This window comes from Phascolarctos cinereus, unplaced genomic scaffold (genome assembly GCF_003287225.1).
Source record: "Phascolarctos cinereus isolate Bilbo 61053 unplaced genomic scaffold, phaCin_HiC Scaffold_5;HRSCAF=322, whole genome shotgun sequence".
Taxonomy (NCBI): domain Eukaryota; kingdom Metazoa; phylum Chordata; class Mammalia; order Diprotodontia; family Phascolarctidae; genus Phascolarctos; species Phascolarctos cinereus.
In genome coordinates, this window is record NW_027555958.1 from 59,500,591 (window position 1) to 59,519,749 (window position 19,159).

General features: G+C 40.4%; 1 protein-coding gene across 3 annotated transcripts in view; it reads left to right on the plus strand.

The window, feature by feature from the left end:
- Window positions 1-19,159, plus strand: part of SORT1 (sortilin 1) — a 69,076-nt gene that overhangs the window by 41,365 nt on the left and 8,552 nt on the right. For 2 of the 3 annotated variants that reach the window (XM_021000686.2, XM_021000701.2), the window contains exons 7-15: window positions 4,028-4,077; window positions 6,330-6,460; window positions 9,898-10,042; window positions 10,735-10,890; window positions 13,793-13,899; window positions 15,483-15,585; window positions 15,917-16,085; window positions 16,751-16,941; window positions 18,531-18,720. In XM_021000686.2, coding sequence (XP_020856345.1) covers window positions 4,028-4,077; window positions 6,330-6,460; window positions 9,898-10,042; window positions 10,735-10,890; window positions 13,793-13,899; window positions 15,483-15,585; window positions 15,917-16,085; window positions 16,751-16,941; window positions 18,531-18,720 — 1,242 coding nt within the window. The remainder of the gene's footprint in view (window positions 1-4,027; window positions 4,078-6,329; window positions 6,461-9,897; window positions 10,043-10,734; window positions 10,891-13,792; window positions 13,900-15,482; window positions 15,586-15,916; window positions 16,086-16,750; window positions 16,942-18,530; window positions 18,721-19,159) is intronic. The other variant, XM_021000692.2, reaches the window with a different exon arrangement.

Genomic DNA, 19,159 nt, shown 5'->3' on the forward strand with positions numbered 1-19,159 from the left:
AGAAGACAAGGATATGTATTAATACATTTTAGTAAGATTTTGATTAAGCAGGGCTATAGACGCAAAAGACATTGATATGAACTTTAGTTTCTGGAAAATACACTTATAGACCATCAAATTCCTTTATGATGCTAAATAAGAATTAGTGTATGCACATTCTTCTTACTCTTGTAGTGTAACCCTAACCCTAATTCCAAGTAATTTTAAAAACTAACAAGTAGTAGACATTTCTATTTATTTATTTGTTTGTTTGTTTATTTATTTTTGAGGCAATTGGGGTTAAGTGACTTGTCCAGGGTCACACAGCTAGTAAATGTCAAGTGTTTGGTCTGAGGTCAGATTTGAACTCAGGTCCTCCTGACTTCAGGGCCGGTGCTCTATCCACTGCACCACCTAGGTGCCCCCATAGTAGACATTTTTAAAAGCAGCTAAATGATGAGGAAAGGGATTATCCCTTCAAGTTAAATCAGATTCTGGCATGCTTGTTCATTCCTAATCTTTAAAACCAAAGTGCTTTGTGTAATAAATAAAATGAAATCCATTAAATCTTGTATCCAGTGCAAGGATTTCTCTCTTTTGTAGTAATTTCTAAGTTCAGTATTCCAAACTTGTGAATGCCTCATACACTGATGATAACTGCTTGCTAACTTCTTGTGGTGATGTTTTTGTTATTAATTTTGTTTTATTATGAACCTAGCCTAAGCAACAAATACAGGTAAATAGAATATGTAGTATAACTGTAAAATGCAAACTGCTAACATTTTGATGAAAATAGAAAATTTATTTAACAAACACTTTGAACAAACCACAGCTGGTATGCTTTTTTTTTTCCTGACCTCTCTTGTGTTTGCATATTTATAAAGTTTTATCGCTATTTTTGTATGGTCATAGTAAATGTATATGTTCCCATTCTTTCTTTGCTTTGTTTGATTTTCTTTCCTAATTTTTAAAATGTACTTCATATTTGCCATTTTTTAATGACTTTGTAGTACTTGAAATCAGCACTTATCAAACATCATCTAAAGATACTGAATTATGGAAAGGTGACAATCTCTGCCAATGGAGATAGTACCCACACCACCTAAATGACAGATTCTTTAGGCACTAAAGTATTTCATTAATGTTGATGTGCCGCAGTTTATTTAGCCATACTCCAGTGCTTAGACTAGTCTGTTTCCAGTTTTTCACTCTTTCTGGGCAGAGTTTCTATGAATATTTTTGTATGGATAGGCAGTTTTTCCCTTTTAATAATGTGATATGATAATCATATGGTTAATTATTGTACCTTTGGTCACTCTGGCCACATTGCTCTTGCCATAAATCAATTTATAGCCCTAAGATATGATAATCATATGGTTAATTATTGTACCTTTGGTCACTCTGGCCACATTGCTCTTGCCATAAATCAACTTATAGCCCTACCAAGACTGTAGTAGATAGCCTGTTTCCCTGTAACCCTGCTCAAAAGAATTTTTTGTTACTTTACTAGTTTAGTGAATATAGGATGGGATCTTAAAGCTGTTTTAATTTACGTTTCTATGACTCCTACAGGGTTTGAACATTTCTTGAGTGTTTTTTTTTAATATTTCCACCTTCAAAAATTGCCCTTTGATCATTTTTCTATTGGAAAATGGAAGTTGTTTTTATGGATTTGTATCCTCACTGGCTCTTTAGAGTTGAGATGTCAAATTTTGGTCAGCTTTATTTACCACAAAAATTTCTTTACTCACTTTCCTCTGTTCATTTTCAGAACATGCACTTTTTGTCAGTACTTCTTGCTGTTTAGTTGTTTCTGCCATGTCTGACTCTTGGTGAGTCAGGGGTTTTTTTGGCAAAGGTCCTGGAGTAGTTTGCCATTTTTCTTCTCCAGCTCATTTTACAGATGAGGAGACTAAGGCAAACAGACTTAAGTGGCTTGTTCAGGCTCACACAGCTAGTAAGGGTCTGAGGGCAGATTTGAACTTGGTTCTTCCTGACCCCAGGTGCAGTGCTCTATCCACTGTACCGCCCAGGTGCTCGTGCCAGAACTTACTAACCTAGCTTTGTCTGCTAGAAATTATATAGCTTTTATTCCCAAGTAGACAGGCTCAGATCTAACACCCTCTTTTCTATGATGGTCTCTAAGTGGACAAGCTGGATTTCAGTCTTGCCCCTGTAAACTGAAAATCCAGGTAATTGGTAAAAGCCTTAGATTGAAGTCACATTAACACTACTTGTTAATGAGCAATTCTGCTCAGTCTTGCAGCAAAAGATTTATGTGGACATAAAATTACAATTTCCAATAATTCATTAATTATAAAGTCCTTATTCAACCTTACACTGCCACCCTCAAAATATTTGTTCATCCCTTTACGTGCACTAGCTTTTGTTGAAGTAGGGTCATCAACGTGTACCCTTGGCTAAAGTCTTTGTTTCAGTATAGAAAGACAGATCTTCTGTTCTCATAATCAGCATGTGACTAATGCTGGTTTGCTATCTTTGGTGGTCCCAGAACATCTGGGGCTACATTTTGCATCCTGATATTTTGACACAGGGTCTAATTTTTAGCTCAAGGAGGCATGACCTTGCATGACATTTCCTCCAGATAATCTCAGTAGCTTCCCACGCAGGCTACCATACATAAAATTCAAATACTATTTCAACACTGTAGCTAACTTCCACATTCCTCTAAATTTTCACCTTTCTGGTTAGATACATTGGGCTCATGCTCAGTGTTACTAATATCCAGCATTAATATCTCTTGACACTGTTCTTTGCAAAAGAAGAATCTCTTGATCATGGACATGGGCGACTATTGTTTAAGATGGGAAAGTTAATGGATCCTTTTTTGAGGCCTAAGTATGTGCATAGGTCCATATGGGGCACAGCAAGGGGTTCAAAGAGGTGGCACCCATGTTCTGGAAACTTAGTGTACTTGGGGAGAAAACATGAGGATATGAAAAAGATGCCAGGCTCTGGAAATACAGACACAAAAATAAACAACAACCTTGCTCTTGAGAAGCAGTTCTATCAGTGATCAAGAACAGATCTATGGATCTGTGGAACAGATAGATTTCAGCTGGTTTTTTGAGATTAGACTTTAATGCTTAGGAAAGGACATTTCAGGGAAGCAAACAGGATAAATAAAAAAAGTATGCCAGCTACAGTGAGTTGATTAAATTTAACTACAAAAGAGGTTTCCTGAGGAGGAAGAGTTAGAGATAAAGCCAAATAATAGCTTCAAGCTATTAACATCTTTAAGGTTCAAAAATAGAGGCAGTCTTATATGTATAGTGGCCACTGGAGTTTGGAGTCTAGAAACCTGGGTTCAAATCCTTCCTACCTGTTTGCTATGTGACACTGGACTAGTCACTTAATTTTAAGTGCCTCAGGCCTCTCCCAAGGATTTATCTACTGCCTTAGAATTGCCTTGGTGAAAGGAGCCCCCCATATGAATGAAATCATAGATCCTTTTTAAGATTTGAAAAACTCTTCAATCTGTTATTTAATTGGATAGGTAGGTTGGGACCATTTTTGGTGGTCACTGAATGAATTGGTAAGATATATTGATCATATGATCCTAGATTTTTAGTTGGAAGAGGGGTCTGAGAACTTATCAAGGCCAAGCCCCTCATTGTATGATTGAGGAAACTGAAACACAGGATGGGAAGCAATTTGTTCAGGGTCACATGACTAATGCATGTCAATGGCAGGATTCCAACCCAAGGCTTCTTGACTCCAAGTCCAGTGCCCTCGCTACTCTATTCTGATTTTAGAGTTGAAGGAACCTTAGAGATATGTCCAGACTCCCTTGTTTTACAGATGAGGAAGCTGAGAACCTAAGATATTAAATGACTTTCTCAAGGTCACATTAATGGAAAGGCTGGGATGAGCCCATTGAAGAGGTGGCTTTGGAGAAGCTGTTCTACCTGAGATGGGACCTGTTAAACTTGCATCAGCTTTTTCATAAAACAAACATAACTGAACTGCAATCAAAGTGGGCAGTGGATTTGAACTGCAATATTTTTCTGTCTTTGCCTTGTTCTAGGGGATCACAAAACACCATCTTCTTCACTACCTATGTGAATGGCTCCTGCAGTAAGTATGTTTCATTTCTGGAGAAGGGTATCACAATAGTGCATGCTGTTCAGTCCTCAGCCCCAGGAAGTCTGGGTTCTCATCTAGGCTCTTTTACTAGCTGGTTGTGTGACCTTGACTAAATCACTCAACTTGCCTGGCCCTTCTTTTCCTCATCAGTTAAATGAGGGAGTTGTACTAGCCAGTCTATGTGATTCTTTGTCCAGTGGGAACCATTTGGACTGTGGGAGACAGAAACTTGGAAGAGACCTTAAGTCAATTTGACAAACACACATTTTTATGTGCCGGGCCCCAAAAAGAAAGCAGTATTGGCCAGAAAGCAAACCTAGGTTTCCCATGTTGCAGGCAAGAATTTTACCACAAATATACTGGTGTAAAATTAAGCTTAATATATTAGAAAGCCTTAAGCCAAATTATGGTATAGTTAAAATACTTTTTGCTGTAACATGTAGACCAAGTAATTTTTTGTCGTTTTTGGAAATGTTTTTTAAAAAGTTTGGCATTTTCTATGTTTATTAATAAGAACAAATTGAATTATGTGGAAGGGCATTTTTATAGTTTTGTAATAGTGTAGTTCCTTTTTAAAACATTTTATGGATGTTTTTATATCTCCTTCATTTCCAAATATATCCCTTTCCCCTCCTCACAGAGCAATTCCATGTAACAAAAAATAAAAAAGAGAGAAAGAAAATCCAGGCCAGCAAAACTAGCTGTCACTATCTCCTGGATCTGAGAGTGTAAACGATGTTCCAAACCTGGAGATCCCTCCCTCTGTAAAGAAGGGAAGGAGGCCCCAAGTTCTCTTCTTCAAGGCCGTGATTGATCACTGTCACCATGCAGAAGTTCATTTTGTTTTGGTTTTTCCACGTGTATTGTTGTAGCCATTGTCTGTCTCGTTCTCTTAGTTCTATTGACTTACTTACTCAATGTAAGTTCACTTCAGGCTTCCCACAATGACTTTTGCCCACATACTATTGCCAGTGCAAGCCATTCTCCAGTGATTGGCAAATGTTCAGGTGGAAGTAGAGCCTCTGTCGCTGATCTCCTTAGAGCAGGTGTCTAGCTGTGGGATCGCAGGAAGAAAAGGTGGCCCCTGTAGTCGTCTTGAAATGGTCAGACCGCTGCTCAGCTTTACCAGCATCAAACTGGCATGCCCTTTTCCCACAGTTATTCCACCTTTGACTGTCAAACCTTCTGTTGTCTCTGCCAGTTTGCTGAGTAGGAAGTGAAACTTCAGAAGTGGTTTTGATTTGCATTTTTCTTCATAATTATCTAGTTTCAGAAGCAGAAGCCAAACTTTGCTGTAACTTTGAAGGATAGGGTACTTCTTATTTTGTTTTGTTTTCTTTTTAAACGTTTTAAATACTCTTCTCTCTTTTTATATCAGATCACTTCCCAAAGGCATCTTTAACCCCTGCCACTCTCCCTTGTAGCAAATAAGTAAAGTCAAGCAAAACAAACTGACATATTGGGGACGCCTGAAAAGTATGCCTCCTTCCACACACTTCCCACAAGAGGGAGAAAGACATATTTTCCCATCAGTCCTCTAAAGTCACTATTGGCCAGGGCCTTAATTCAAATTCTGAAGTCTTTCACTGTTGTTTTCCTAGACCCTATGGTATGGTTGTCATGTAAATTGTTCTCCTGATTCTGCTTCAATTCATACAAGTCATCCCAAGTTCTTCCTAATTCTTCATATTCTTCATTTAATATGGTACAATAATACTCCATTACATTGATATACTACAGTTTGTTTAGCCATTCCCTAATAGACAAGCATCTGTTGTCTTTTGAGTCCTTTGCTGCTTCAAAAGGTACAGCTATAAATATTTTTTATATGTAGGAATTTTCTGTCTTTGACCCCCTTGAGATCTATGCCTCATTAGTGGTATTGCTGAGACAGTATTTTTTAGTCCAGTTCCAAACTGTTTTCCAGAAAGGTTGGACCAGTTGAGAGTTCTACCAACAGTGCATTAGTGTGTGCAAGGTACTTTTGTGACAAATATCAAACATTTATTAATAAAAATAAGCACACATGAAATGTCCCTCCTGTGTGATAATATGTCACCTCAGTATAATCACTTGATCAATTTGTATGTAGCCACAATGGGTGTTCGTAGCTACGTCTAAGCTCGGAGCAGCCCAATAGGAGTTATTTTTTACTACAAATTGTTGCCTGTAAGAAGAATTCAAAACCACTTGAACGTGTGTCATTTTGCAAGAATGTTAATTCACATTTTGTTTTCTTTAAGAAGCTGATCTTGGAGTATTGGAATTAAGAAGAACCTCTGATTTTGGTAAAAGCATCAAGACCATTGGAGTAAAAATCTATTCTTTTGGCTTGGGGGGACGATTCCTCTTTGCTTCAGTAATGGCTGATAAGGTAGATCTTTTTTTTTTCTCTCTTTTTGAGCTTACCATATGAGGATATTATCTCGAAAACCTTTTCTCTTTAAGGTACAGAGACTTCCTTGTCCTGTTTACATTCAAAGTCATTTAAAAGCTTAAGAGTGCATAGAAAAGTCTTTTAGAGTTTAATTCCTCCTAGACCCTATACTTTCACTTTAGGTAATTGCCACCAAGTCAGTTGTGCCATTTTGCAATTTATAAACCCAATATTCTTCAAATATGGATAACTGAAAATAGCAGATATGTAATATATCAATTCAATTTGTTGCCTACAAAAATAATTTTGTTGTTGTTGTTACTACACTAATAGCATATATTTTGATCTCTAGATTCTGTTTTCAAACCAAAATAAAATTTAGAGCAAGGTTCAAAATGCTTCAGTGCCTGAGTATAAGTTATTAACTCTTTGTCGCTAAACTTGCTGTTACTTGTCAACTAATAATAATATAGACAGCGCTTTAAGGTTCACAAGATGTTTACCATGTGTTAACTTATTGGATTTAACCAAGGCTTACCTAAAATTTTCCTTGGTGTACTGATCTGCCTCAAGGCTTATTTTTGGTCCTGTCTCATTGTACCTCATAAATAATGTTTGTTGCATGAGTGAATGTCTACTCCAAGATCTTTACTGGAATATAGGTATTGATGACTTCTTTAACACTATCCTCTTAGCAATCAAAGCACACTGTGCTTTTCATTTCTATCAGCAGCTACTATAGTTAGGCAGCTCTTCTGAACTCACAGCCTCTCTATTATCCAGAAGGATTCTCAAAATGGAGACCTGTCCCATTTTTTACTTCTTTTGGTTTTTCCAGTAAGAGAATGGGGAAAGAAAGGTTATCTTTTTGTAACCAGGCCTCTGAGGAAACTTCCAAAGAAAAATTTAAAGGTTTAGCCCTCCTTTAAGATAATTTACATTTGGCTTTTTTAATTACTGTGTTCTACTGAAACAGTAGAAATTAATTACATCAAATTAAGAATGGTGTCTTCACAATTTTAAATATGCTTCGCTTAGCTGAAATGTAGGTCAAGAAAAAGAAGTAGCAAAGTGGATCCTAAGGGTAATGAGCTTGAGGCAACATATCTTGGGGACTGTAGAGCTGTCCTTGGAGTCAGGAGGACTTGGATTCATGCTCTGCCTCCAACCCCTACTGGCTCTGTGGCTTTAGCCAAGTCACTTCATCTCTCTGTGATCTAAGCCAGGGGTGGGGATCCTGCGGCCATAAATCCCAATAAAAGGATTGGTTCTGTGAAAGTTTAGATTCAGTCAGAGGGCTGCAGTTGAAGACCGACCTAGAGGGCCACATGTGGCTTCAGGTTCCCCACCCCTGATCTAAGCAATCCTCTGAGATTACAGGCTGCAGATAAGTTGCTGACAAATAATAGGTACAGTACAAAAAGTTTAAAAAAAAGGCCCTCCCTCCCAAAAAAAGTGGATGCATTAAATATAGAAACCAAACTTACTATTAAAAAAATTAACATTAAGTTGCCATATTTTTTGTATGAGAACTGCAGCTGATAAGTGTTATGTGGATTGTGCTCAAAGAGTACTGTCCCAAAAAGGTAATTAGGAATTTAAGTGGATACAAACCTCTGCCTCATCATGTCATGTTGACCCAGAAGAGCACAATGTATGGCAGATCGCAGAATGTGAGAATTAGAAGGGATTTCAGTGGCAATCTAGTCCAGCGAATCCTCGGAAGAATTCCTTCTACAACGTATCCAACATGTTGTCATCCAGCCTTTGTTTAAAGACTTCCAGTGGGAGGGAGGAGGGAGTGGAGCTGCTGCTTCCCAAGACAATCCATTCCAGTTTTGGACAGCTCTCATTATTAGGCAGTTTTTCCTTACAACCAGCCTAAACCTAGCACTGTACTAAGTGCCAGTGATTCAAAGACAAAGCAAACAGTTCCTGTCTCAAGGAGCTTATAGGTGGAATACTACATTTACACAGATAAATAAGTTTAAAACTAACATTAGAGAAGCTGAAGAGCTGTAACAGCTTGGGGACTCAGGAAAAGCTCCTGCAGAAAATACTGTCAGAATTGAACCTTGGGGGCAAGTGAAATATTCCCAGAGGTTTAGGGGCCAGGGATTGCAGTAGAGGAGGATGAGGTAGGAGAGAAGATATGATCTGGAGGAATTTCAGAGTTGCCAACATAAATCATTCACAGGCAAATGATAAGATCAAGGGTGTGACTGTCTCTGTGCAAGGCTGAGTTTGAATTAGCATGTGTCAGTGAGGATAAGGAAGTTGATGAACTGAAATGCCAGAGTGTTGAGGTGATGCCAACATGATATAAAATTCCCAAGTGCAAAAGTAGAATTTGAGGAAGAGAGGAAAACTCTGTGCTGAACTTGAGAAAGGAGAGAGAGCAACCCCAAGGGCTGGGACATTATTGTAGTGAAGATCTCAATAGGTTTTGTAGAAGGGCAGGGTGTACCTCAAAGAAGGAAAGATTGCTGAGTGTTGATGGCAGAAGGAATGTCTAGAAGTCCACGAGGAGCTAAAAGTATGTCTGTTCCTTCTGGTCCAGTGGGTTGAGGTTATGAGAAAAAACATACCTGATAGCAGAGAAGGAAACCAGATGCCCTGTTTTCTTGTATGCATAGAAACCTGACCACCGCAAAAGGCGAAAGTAGTGTGAGAGGACATGGTCTAAGATAAAGAAAAGTGTGTTAACAATAGAATGGGAGTTGGAGAGGCCATAAGAAAGGAAAAGGCAGAATGGGGGGCGGGGGAGGTAGGGCTGAGATGAATAGAAATGAAATAACGGAGCATAACAAGAGATGTGGATTTCATGTTGAGTTTGGGCTCCAAACCACAGGCATTAGGAGAAGAGGGAGGTGGGTACTTGCTAACCATAGGATAGGGGATTAGTATTGTTTGATTGATAAGGAAGATCTCCTGGACATCCTGCTCTGGATGCTCTCCAGCTTGTCAGAATCCTTCCTAAAACGTGGCACCACAGATTGAACACAGGGCTCTAGATGTCGTCTGACCAGTAAAAAGTACAACAGAACTCAGCTTCTCTCTTCATAGGCTTTGCCTGCCTTCTTGAGTGCATGAGCATTTTTGTCTACCATGTCACCCTGTTGACTTATATTGAGCCACAGTTTACCAAACCCCCCAGATCTTCTTTTCCGAAACATGAAACCCATGATGGTATGGGTTACTGTGTTACCCACATTTCCACTACTCCTTTTTCTGATTGCTGATTTTTCAGATTACTTTTTCCCTTGGGCCATTAATTGTTCATCTGAATGAATGAGACAGTGTTCACTTTATTGTCTGTGTCTATATACATACATACATACACAAATGTGTGTGTGTGTGTGAGTATGTGAGTGAGTGAGTGTGTGAGTGTGATCTGAGCAAGGTTGAAGAATAAATAACTCCCTTTTTTGCAGGGTGCAACAAGAAGGATTCATGTGTCCACAGATGAAGGAGAGACCTGGAGTATGGCCCAGCTGCCTTCTGTGGGACAGGAGCAGTTCTATTCTATTTTAGCAGCTAATGATGATATGGTGTTCATGCATGTTGATGAGCCTGGAGGTAAGCTCATTTTCATTGCATCCTCTTCAATATATTGCCATCTCTGTTCAAAGCCAGCATTTTTCATAACTTCTTGGGGGGGTGATGGGGATGGCTACAGTATATGTATATGGGTCTGTGATTTTGTTGGTCTAGGGAACTTCTTTGTGAAATGTGGCCTTAGAGGGCTGCCTGGAGTGCAAGGCCATTGAGTCACTTGCCTGCAGTCACGTGGCTTATGTGTGTCAGAAACAGAGCTTGAGCCCATTTTGTGTGAATTCTGAGGCCAGCTGTCCATGTCCCTGTTCATGCTGCCTCTTAGATTCTCAAGTGTTGATTTGTTCTTTCCTACTCATATCCCATCAGAGAAACATACTAGCTTCTCTTTTAAAAATAACCCGACACTTAATATGATGCTATGATGTGCTTGAGGTGTGTGTGTTCATTTCTTGGGGAATATAAAAGCTTACAGACGGGAATGAGGCTTCCTAAGCCTAGTGCTATGTGGTACCAAAATATGTATATGTATATTTTGTAGGGCCTTTTTACATCATATCTGATGGAAAGGAATGTGTAAAGGTTTCATGAGTGTTGAACTTCTTCATTGTCATTGCTCTGCCTCTCCATCAGCAAGAGGAAGGATTCTTTAGTGTTTGCAATTAATGGTATTTTTTCTTTAACATTTCCTTCTAAGAGATGGTTCTGTTTTTCAGATACTGGATTTGGCACAATCTATATCTCAGATGATCGAGGCATTGTTTATTCCAAATCTTTGGAGCGGCATCTTTATACTACAACAGGAGGGGACACAGACTTCACCAATGTGACTTCCCTTCGAGGGGTTTACATGACCAGCGTCCTCTCTGAAGGTGGGTTATCTGCATGAACATGAACACCTTCATGTACTAATTGAAAGCCTAGGCTTTCAAGGGATGGACTCTTTAATACCTTCAATTCTGAAGAATCTTAGCTGACATGATAAGACTCTACAGGGCGAGGTCTTATCTTTAGTTCAGGTTTATAAGTCTTTCCTCCCTTGTCCTTATTCCCATGTGTACTCTAGGCCTCTGTTTGAAATAGGTTGTGCCGGAGACGCCGAGGTGGATGGGGGAGGGGGCGGAGCTGGACCGAAGGAAGAGGCTTGGCCGTGGTTGTCCCATTGAGAGCCTCTAGGCCTTAGGACTGAACCAGCCTGACTAACCCCACTACTGTCTCTTTGAAGATGGCTGTGGGATGGAGGGGAGACAATAGCGGTGGCCCAGAGGGTTATTGTACAAGGCAGCATAGTACCATAAAACTCAGTGACTCCTAGAGGTTTATTTATTTGAAATCTTAAAATCTTTCAACTTGCAAATTTGTATATAGTAAAAATTAAAAACTAGGGAAGCCAGTGGGCTGTTATTTGTTAAGTTGTTTCAGTTGTGTCGACTTTCCATGACCCCATTTGGGGTTTTCTTGGCAAAGATACTGGGGTGGTTTGCCATTTCCTTCTCCAGCCCATTTTACAGATGAGGAAACTGAGGCAAACAAGGTTAAGGGACTTGCCCAGGCTCACACAGCTAATAAGTGTATGAGGCCAGATTCGAACTCATGAAAATGAGTCTTCCTGACTCCAGGCCTGGCCTTCTATCCATTGCACTACCTAGGTGCCCCTCAGCCGTTATTAGGCACTTACTATTTGCCCAGCAAAATGATAGACACTTGCGGTACAAAGACAAAAATAAAATTGACCCTGCTGTTGAGGAACTTAAATTGTATTGGCAGAAACAGCATGTGCCCATATAAATATGACATATGAACATAGTAAGTTTAATGGAATGGCGGTAGCACTTGGGGGATTATGAAAAGCCCTACATAGGAGGTGGCATCTGAGGGGTGTGTGCCCTGAAGGATTCTCAGAAGTGGAGGTGAGTAGAAATGGCCCCAGGCTTGGGGGGAGATGGCTCGGTGTGTTTGAGGAGGCCCAAGTTGGCTAATCTAGCTTGGAAGGTGGAGTACATGAAGAAGAAGAATTTGAAATAAGCCTGCAAGGATGTACTGAAGTCAGCTTGTGCAATGCCAGGAGAAGGATTTTGTAGGTTACCCCGGAGGCAGTAGGGACTCACTGGAGCTTTGTGTATAGGGGAGTGACATAGTCGAACCTGTGCTTTAGCAATACCACTGGCATGCACCTCCCTCCCTCCTTTGCCAAATAGGGAAAACTATGAATGTGGGACACGCAGTGTGCCATCAGGCTCAGTCGATGTATTAGTTTTGCTGAACTGTTTTTTCCTCCTTCTTTTAATCTTCGTCACAAGGGATTGGTTCCTCAGTAGAAAGAGAGAGAAGAGGAATATATTTGGGAATAAAGGTGATGTCAAGAGAGAAGACATCAATAAGAATTGTAAAAAGAAAAAAAAGGAAAGTCATCGGCAGCTGGGTGTGTGTAGGACAGATTGGAAAGGGGAGACAGACCAGTTAAGAGGGTGTTAACACTAACTGGGGTGAAAGGTGATAAGGCCAGACCTTAGGGCAATGATCGTATGGGTGAAAGGGGAACAGATGGGAGAGAGATGGCTGAATGGAAAAGATTGTACAACTGATTAGATTTGAGGGGTGATAGAAAATGAAGAGGAGTAATTCAGAGGGTCCTGGTGACAGAGGATGCAGGCACCCACATCAGAAATAGGGGAATCTATTCATCCTCTCTGCTCTCTGCTCACAAGGCCTCCACCTCTCTAACTCTTAAAGTATCACAGCTAGCTTCCCAGTGTACTTCCTTGTTTCAAGTGTCTGCTAACTCTGATCCACACACAGTTAATAACATGGTTTCATTAAAGTACAGTTTTGACCTTGGCTGTCGGCAAACTTCAGTGATCCCTGTTAAGATCAGATGGAAAGTTCTTTCTGGCACTTACAGCCTTTCACAACTTGTCACCAACCTGCTTTTCCAGCCTTAATCTCCTTACTCCTCTTCTTGAACTCTGTGCTTTCCCCATCTGGCCTTCCTCCATGACTCACTCACTCTCTCATTTCTCCTTCTTAGAATCCCTTGTTTCCTTTCTACATAAAGCCTTTTCCTGTTCCCCAAGCTGCCTTCTCCCCTTCAAAAACAGATTGCCTTCTATGTAATCTGTACGTTTTGTGTGTGTTTATACCTTGTGCACATTGTCTCTGCAAGGAGAACAGAAAGTAAGGGTCTCATTTTATCTCTGTATCCTCAGTGCTGGTGCGTAGTAGGAGTTTACTGTGTGCTTACTGATTGATTAATGAAGGTAAAAAGCAGGAGAGTTTTAATAGAGAGGACAAGGGGCAACAGAAGGAGAAGACTGCAATTTGTTTAATTTGTAAATTGGAAATTGTGACTAGTCCTAGGGAATCTTTGGAGCCCGTCCCACAAATCTGTTTGAATAAAGGTGGTTCCCCTGGATGACTTCACCTCCAAGACAAGCATGAAGAGAGGCTGTATATCTGTTTGTTTATTCAGGGGTTCAAGATTTTCAATTTAAGGTCTTTTGGAGATCTTTCCACTACCCCAGTTGATTTCCTTTGCAAATTCATCATTTTGTAGTATTGAATAGTAGTTCAATAACTAACATGGAACTATGTTCACTTCCTAGTGAACATTTAACTAGTTGACAAATATTTGTTGGGATCTGGAGTTTAATGTACTTCAGAAGATAGAAGGCCTCCATAAAACTGTATTCTTTTTTTAGAGGAAGAGTTATAAAATGAATAAATTAATTCACACACTTTGGTCTGTGCATACTAAGTGTCTCTTTTCCCAATCAGATAATTCTATCCAGTCCATGATAACTTTTGACCAAGGAGGAAGGTGGAAACTTCTAAGGAAGCCTGAAAACAGCAAGTGTGACTCGACGGCTAAAAATAAAGAGGAGGTTTGTTTAAAGAGTTTCTTTGCTCCCCTGGTATATATCACAGGCTGATCTCATCATACTGAGACTAGCAGAAGACTCTTGAAATCATTATCTTTGATATCTAATTAGTTAGGATCCACAACTTAAGATGGAGAATTTGGAGGTGAAATTACCTTAGCTGATGGAGAACAGGAACCCTGAAGAATGACTAAAGCACTTGCAATTATTCATCTCAGAAGGCATATTGGTCTAATGATAGTCTGTTTCTTTTTTGAGTCTGGCTTATATCTTTTTTCCTTTAAATCTGCGTCATTTTGGGGTATAGACATGTTCAGGTGCTGGTTTACTTGAGTCAGTACAACTTACATTCTGTTCCTGTGGTGAATGGACAAGTGTGTTAGAACATTGATGACAACAAGGTCAAGTGTTCTGGCAAGATTGCCCAAGGTTCTGTGAAATGTAAGAATATTTTGTCAAGTAAGAGTAGAATAAAAGTTACTTCTCTGCTTTACCATTAGTAGCTGATGATACAGGGGAAATCAGTCAATAAGTATTTATTAAGCACCTACTTACTGTGGGCTTTCAAGAGTAGTAAACAGAACAGACAGTCTTAGGAAAGAAGTCTAGAAATACAGCATGGCTAACTACCTGCAATCCCAGAAGTGGACTCTTTGGCGCTGAGAGATAAGAAAAGGAAAAGACAGACATCTGGTTTTTGATTCTTAAGATCTGAGTGAAGTTTTTTATGACTTTATGAGATTTTTCTTCAAAAATGACCAGTTAAATGGTTTTTATGGGGAGTCGCTAGAATTTATTGCACAGGCAGTGAAATGGTCAGACCTTCCCTTGAAGAAGATTATTTTAGCAGCTGAGCAGAGGAAGGCCTGGGGAGAGACTTGGGGCAGGGAGACCAGGTGATGGCAATCATAGCATAGACACAGGTGAGAGATGTTGTAAAAGTAGGATTGACAGGCGTTGGCAGCATCTTCTCTATGGAGAATGAGCAGCAAAGGATGACACTGAGGTTGTGAGCCCAAGGGACTCAGGGTGCTGCCCTTGACAGTAACAGAGAAGTTAATAAGATGTAGGTTTTGCAGAAGAAAGATTGCTAACTGCATTTTGGGGCATAGTGAGTGTTTATGTTTGTGGGACATCCAGTTTGAGATGTCCAGTAGACAGTTGGAGATGTGCGACTGGAGGTCAGGAAAGAGGATGGATGAGTTACCATGGTCATATAGCAGCTAGTAAATGTCTGAGGCAAGAACCCAGATCTTCCTGACCCCAAGTCCAGCATCGTCCTGCCTTTTGTGAGCTGCCTCAGGATATTTGATTATTGCCTGGCTACATAATTGTTGTCACTTTACATATAAGTTTTCATGTAATGCAGGAGCAAAATATAACATACCTCACCTTTAAGCCCTAAAATGGCAAATTATATGCTTCGGAATCAGGGATATTTTATTGAAGGCTAAGTTAAATTCAAAGTTTTATTGAAAAAGCTGTTGAAAAAATATTTTTTAAAAATTAAAAAAGAAAAAGCTGTTGATACAAGATAGCCCTTTGAGCTCAAATTAAACCTAGTCTTTGGGGGTTTCTGTTTACAGTGCAGTCTTCACATACATGCCTCCTACAGTATTTCCCAGAAGCTGAACGTTCCAATGGCACCCCTGTCTGAGCCCAATGCTGTGGGTATAGTCATCGCTCATGGTAAGGAGGCAGCTACAGGTACTGGACCAAACACTTTTCTAGGTTACGTTTTCCTTCTTTGCATTGCCTTGAGAAATACAGCTCTTTAGAATGATTTTTGCCTCTATTCAGAGGAATTTCTAGCATAGTATTTCACACAGTTTGTAGAGAACCTGGCTAGAGAGCACTGTACTTTTCTACCATTACCTATCTCTTAAATCACCTACTATTCTTTCTGATCTCTTCCTTTCTGAGAAGAGGTCAGATTAAATTCATTCAGAATTGCTGGCAGTAGTCTCCTCTCTATTCCCTGCTAGCATATGCTAATGAGAAGTGGTGGGTTGTGTTGCAGGTAGTGTGGGAGATGCCATCTCAGTGATGATCCCAGACGTTTACATTACCGATGATGGGGGCTACTCCTGGACAAAGATGCTAGAAGGACCTCACTATTATACCATCCTGGATTCGGGGGGCCTTATCGTGGCCATTGAGCACAGCGGCCAACCTATCAATGTGATTAAGTATGCATGAGCTCAACTCCACTCACACTGTCCCCATCCAGGGCAAATATGGGGATAGTCTCCAGTCTGGAAACGGGAGGACAGAGGAGGGTGTGGAGTAGATTAATGATAGGACTTCGGACCCTACAGAACAGCAGGGAGGATTCCTTGAAGGCATTGCTGGCATATCTACTCAGAATGGAAGTCATTGCTTGTCTTCCTTTCTCATTCTAATTCCGTAAGAGTTTTTACCAGTTTTCCTTAACGTCCTTACCCTTCTGCCTCAGAGTGTTGTAAAGATATTCAGACAATCTAGATTGAAAATAACTTTTCCAAGTGCTAAGTTACAATGGAATATTTTATATTTGTTTTTGGAGCCTATCCTTACCTTAGGCCATGGCCACCCGCCCTTACCCTCCCTTTCCATTAAGAGAATTTTTCTGGACCTTCTCCACTCTAACCTTATTTGTAGATGAATCACTGAATGAACCCCCTGTTCCTCTCCCATTAACTGTGGGCAAGAAGAGTGAAGTTGGCAGACCAGCAAGCCTCTGCCCAGCTTGAGCAACTTCCTCCAGCTTGGGGCCTGCCAGCCTAAGGTGGCTCCTCAGTGTTACCCATCTATACTGGATTCTGCTGTTAACTTTCAGAACCTCTGTTGTAATTCTCAACTAATGTATGTTTAGGTTCTCCACGGATGAAGGACAGTGCTGGAACACATACACATTTTCCAAGGAACCCATTTATTTCACTGGCCTAGCATCAGAGCCAGGAGCTAAGTCCATGAATATCAGTATCTGGGGTTTCACGGAATATTTCTTGTCCCGGAAATGGGTCTCCTACACCATCGATTTTAAAGACATCCTTGTCAGGAACTGTGAGTGTTTCCTATTCCTTCTCTGTCCAGCAACAACCTGTGAGCCCAACTGGGCAGGGAAGTATGGGGGGGGGGGGAATCATAAGTAACCAATGAGGGTTAGCCTCTTTTAGCAGAAGTAAGCCATTGCAGAAAAAAAGCCCCTGAAGTTTGCAAGCAGTGTTTCCCAAATCCAAGGTAGAAGACAGTTTCAAAGTGAATTCTTAGAGCATGTCAGAAGAAATTGCTTATCTCTTGAAGCTTTTTGGAGACTTGTTTATAGTCGTTTGTGGGACTCTCACACAATTAGTTGTGAGAAGAGAGTCCAAACATTTCAGTCACTGTCTTTTTTTTTTAATTTTTAACTAATTTATTTTGAAATTATCAACAATCACTTCCATAAGCTTTTGAGTTTAAAATTTTTCTCTCTGTCCCTCCCCAAGATGGCATACAATCTGATATAGGCTATACATATACATTCCTATTAAACGTATTTTCACATTAGTGATGTTGTAGGTAAGAATTAGAACCAATAGGAGGAACCACTAGAAAGAGGAAACAACAATTTCAGTCACTTTCCCAGAGAGCTTTGCTGTAGTTGCTCAGTCCACAGCATGGACCCCGGACAGGAGATGGGCAGGCTCAGAGCTTCCTGGCTTAGGATCATTTTTAGATCGCTCTCCAAGGGTTGTTTCTTCAGGCAGGTGACAGGCCCAGAGTAGGGCGTCAAGAATGAAAATGATCCACAAGTGACACGGATGGTTGGCAGGACATGAAACAGCTAGATAGAGAGCTGGCAGCCGAGTCCTTGGGCAAGAGGAGTCAGTCCGACCCCAGTTTTGATCCAGTCTCTCAGAATCTTGGTTCAGTGACTCTATGGAGACAGAAGACACTCTCGTTTGGTTGTTGCCTAAAAATTGATTTAGCACCCATGAGTCATTCTGATCTAAATTCATTAAATAGACTGTGGGAGGTGACTTAGAAGCTTTTCCAGAAATAGATAGCTCTCCTGTTTTCCTTAAAATGTGACCATCCTACAAAGCATTTAAGTTAAATTGGTGCTAAATTAGCAATGTTCATGTACAAGCTGATCACACTAACCCACTGTCATCAGGACATGACCTTTGGAGTTGGTTTTTTAGATTATTTTGAGCCTTGGATTGTCCCTTGCCCAATCCCCTTGTGATCTGCAGCACACATTTGCAGAATGATCGGCTAAGGTTAGGCTTATAGGCTGTGAACACAGCCAAGCTCTTGCTCTGCACCCCAACCCCCTCTGTTGGAAGCTAACTGACATATACTAAGATTGAACTCACAGTCTTTGTCTTATTTACACTTTGCTCTAACAACCAAGGTACCTGCCCCTGAAGTGAAAAGAGAATTAACTCCTGTACTCCAGGTGCTTACCTTACCCCACATTAGGGGCAGATATAGACATTTTACAAATAAATGGAAATTCAGTGAGCTCCATTTATCACATGGTTCTGTTTCCCAAAGAGAAACTAAGGTAGTATAGCTTCCTCCATTCCCCCTTCTGATGTCTCTTGCTACTTCACATTACAAGGTTCTGTCATGTGTTTTCCTTTCCAACTCTTCTGTCCTTTCCTCAGGTGAAGAGAAGGACTATACCATATGGCTGGCTCACTCCACAGACCCTGGAGACCATGATGATGGGTGTATACTGGGCTACAAGGAAGAGTACCTGCGACTACGAAAGTCTTCAGTCTGTCATAATGGTCGAGACTACATGGTGACCAAGCAGCCATCCGTTTGCACCTGCACCCTTGAGGACTTTCTCTGGTAGACAACATCCTTCATATTTGTCTTGTCTGCCCTTGCCCCTTTTTAGCGTGTAAACTGAGGAAGGGGTTGCTTCCCCATTGCTGTCTTTCATTTAATAGACCTATTTGTATCTGAGAAAATTTAAATATTTTTCAAATGTTTGTGTTTCTTCCCTAGAGTAGGCGAATAGCTATTTGTAGAGGAGATGCCTCATAGAGACAGGAAATAGAGAGATAGAGGAAGAAGATGTTTCCATCATCTGAGTAAAGTTGAGGCAGGGCCAGGAACTTAACTCAGTAATTCTGGCTTGGAAAAAGTGAGAAGAGAATGAAACTGAAAATCTGTAGAAAACACCAAGAAAAAATCCCTAAGAAAACGGGCCTGTGGCATATGTGACTCAGACAGAAGGAACTGCAGAGGCCTGACATTCAGAGGTAGAACACTGGGTCATGGAAGC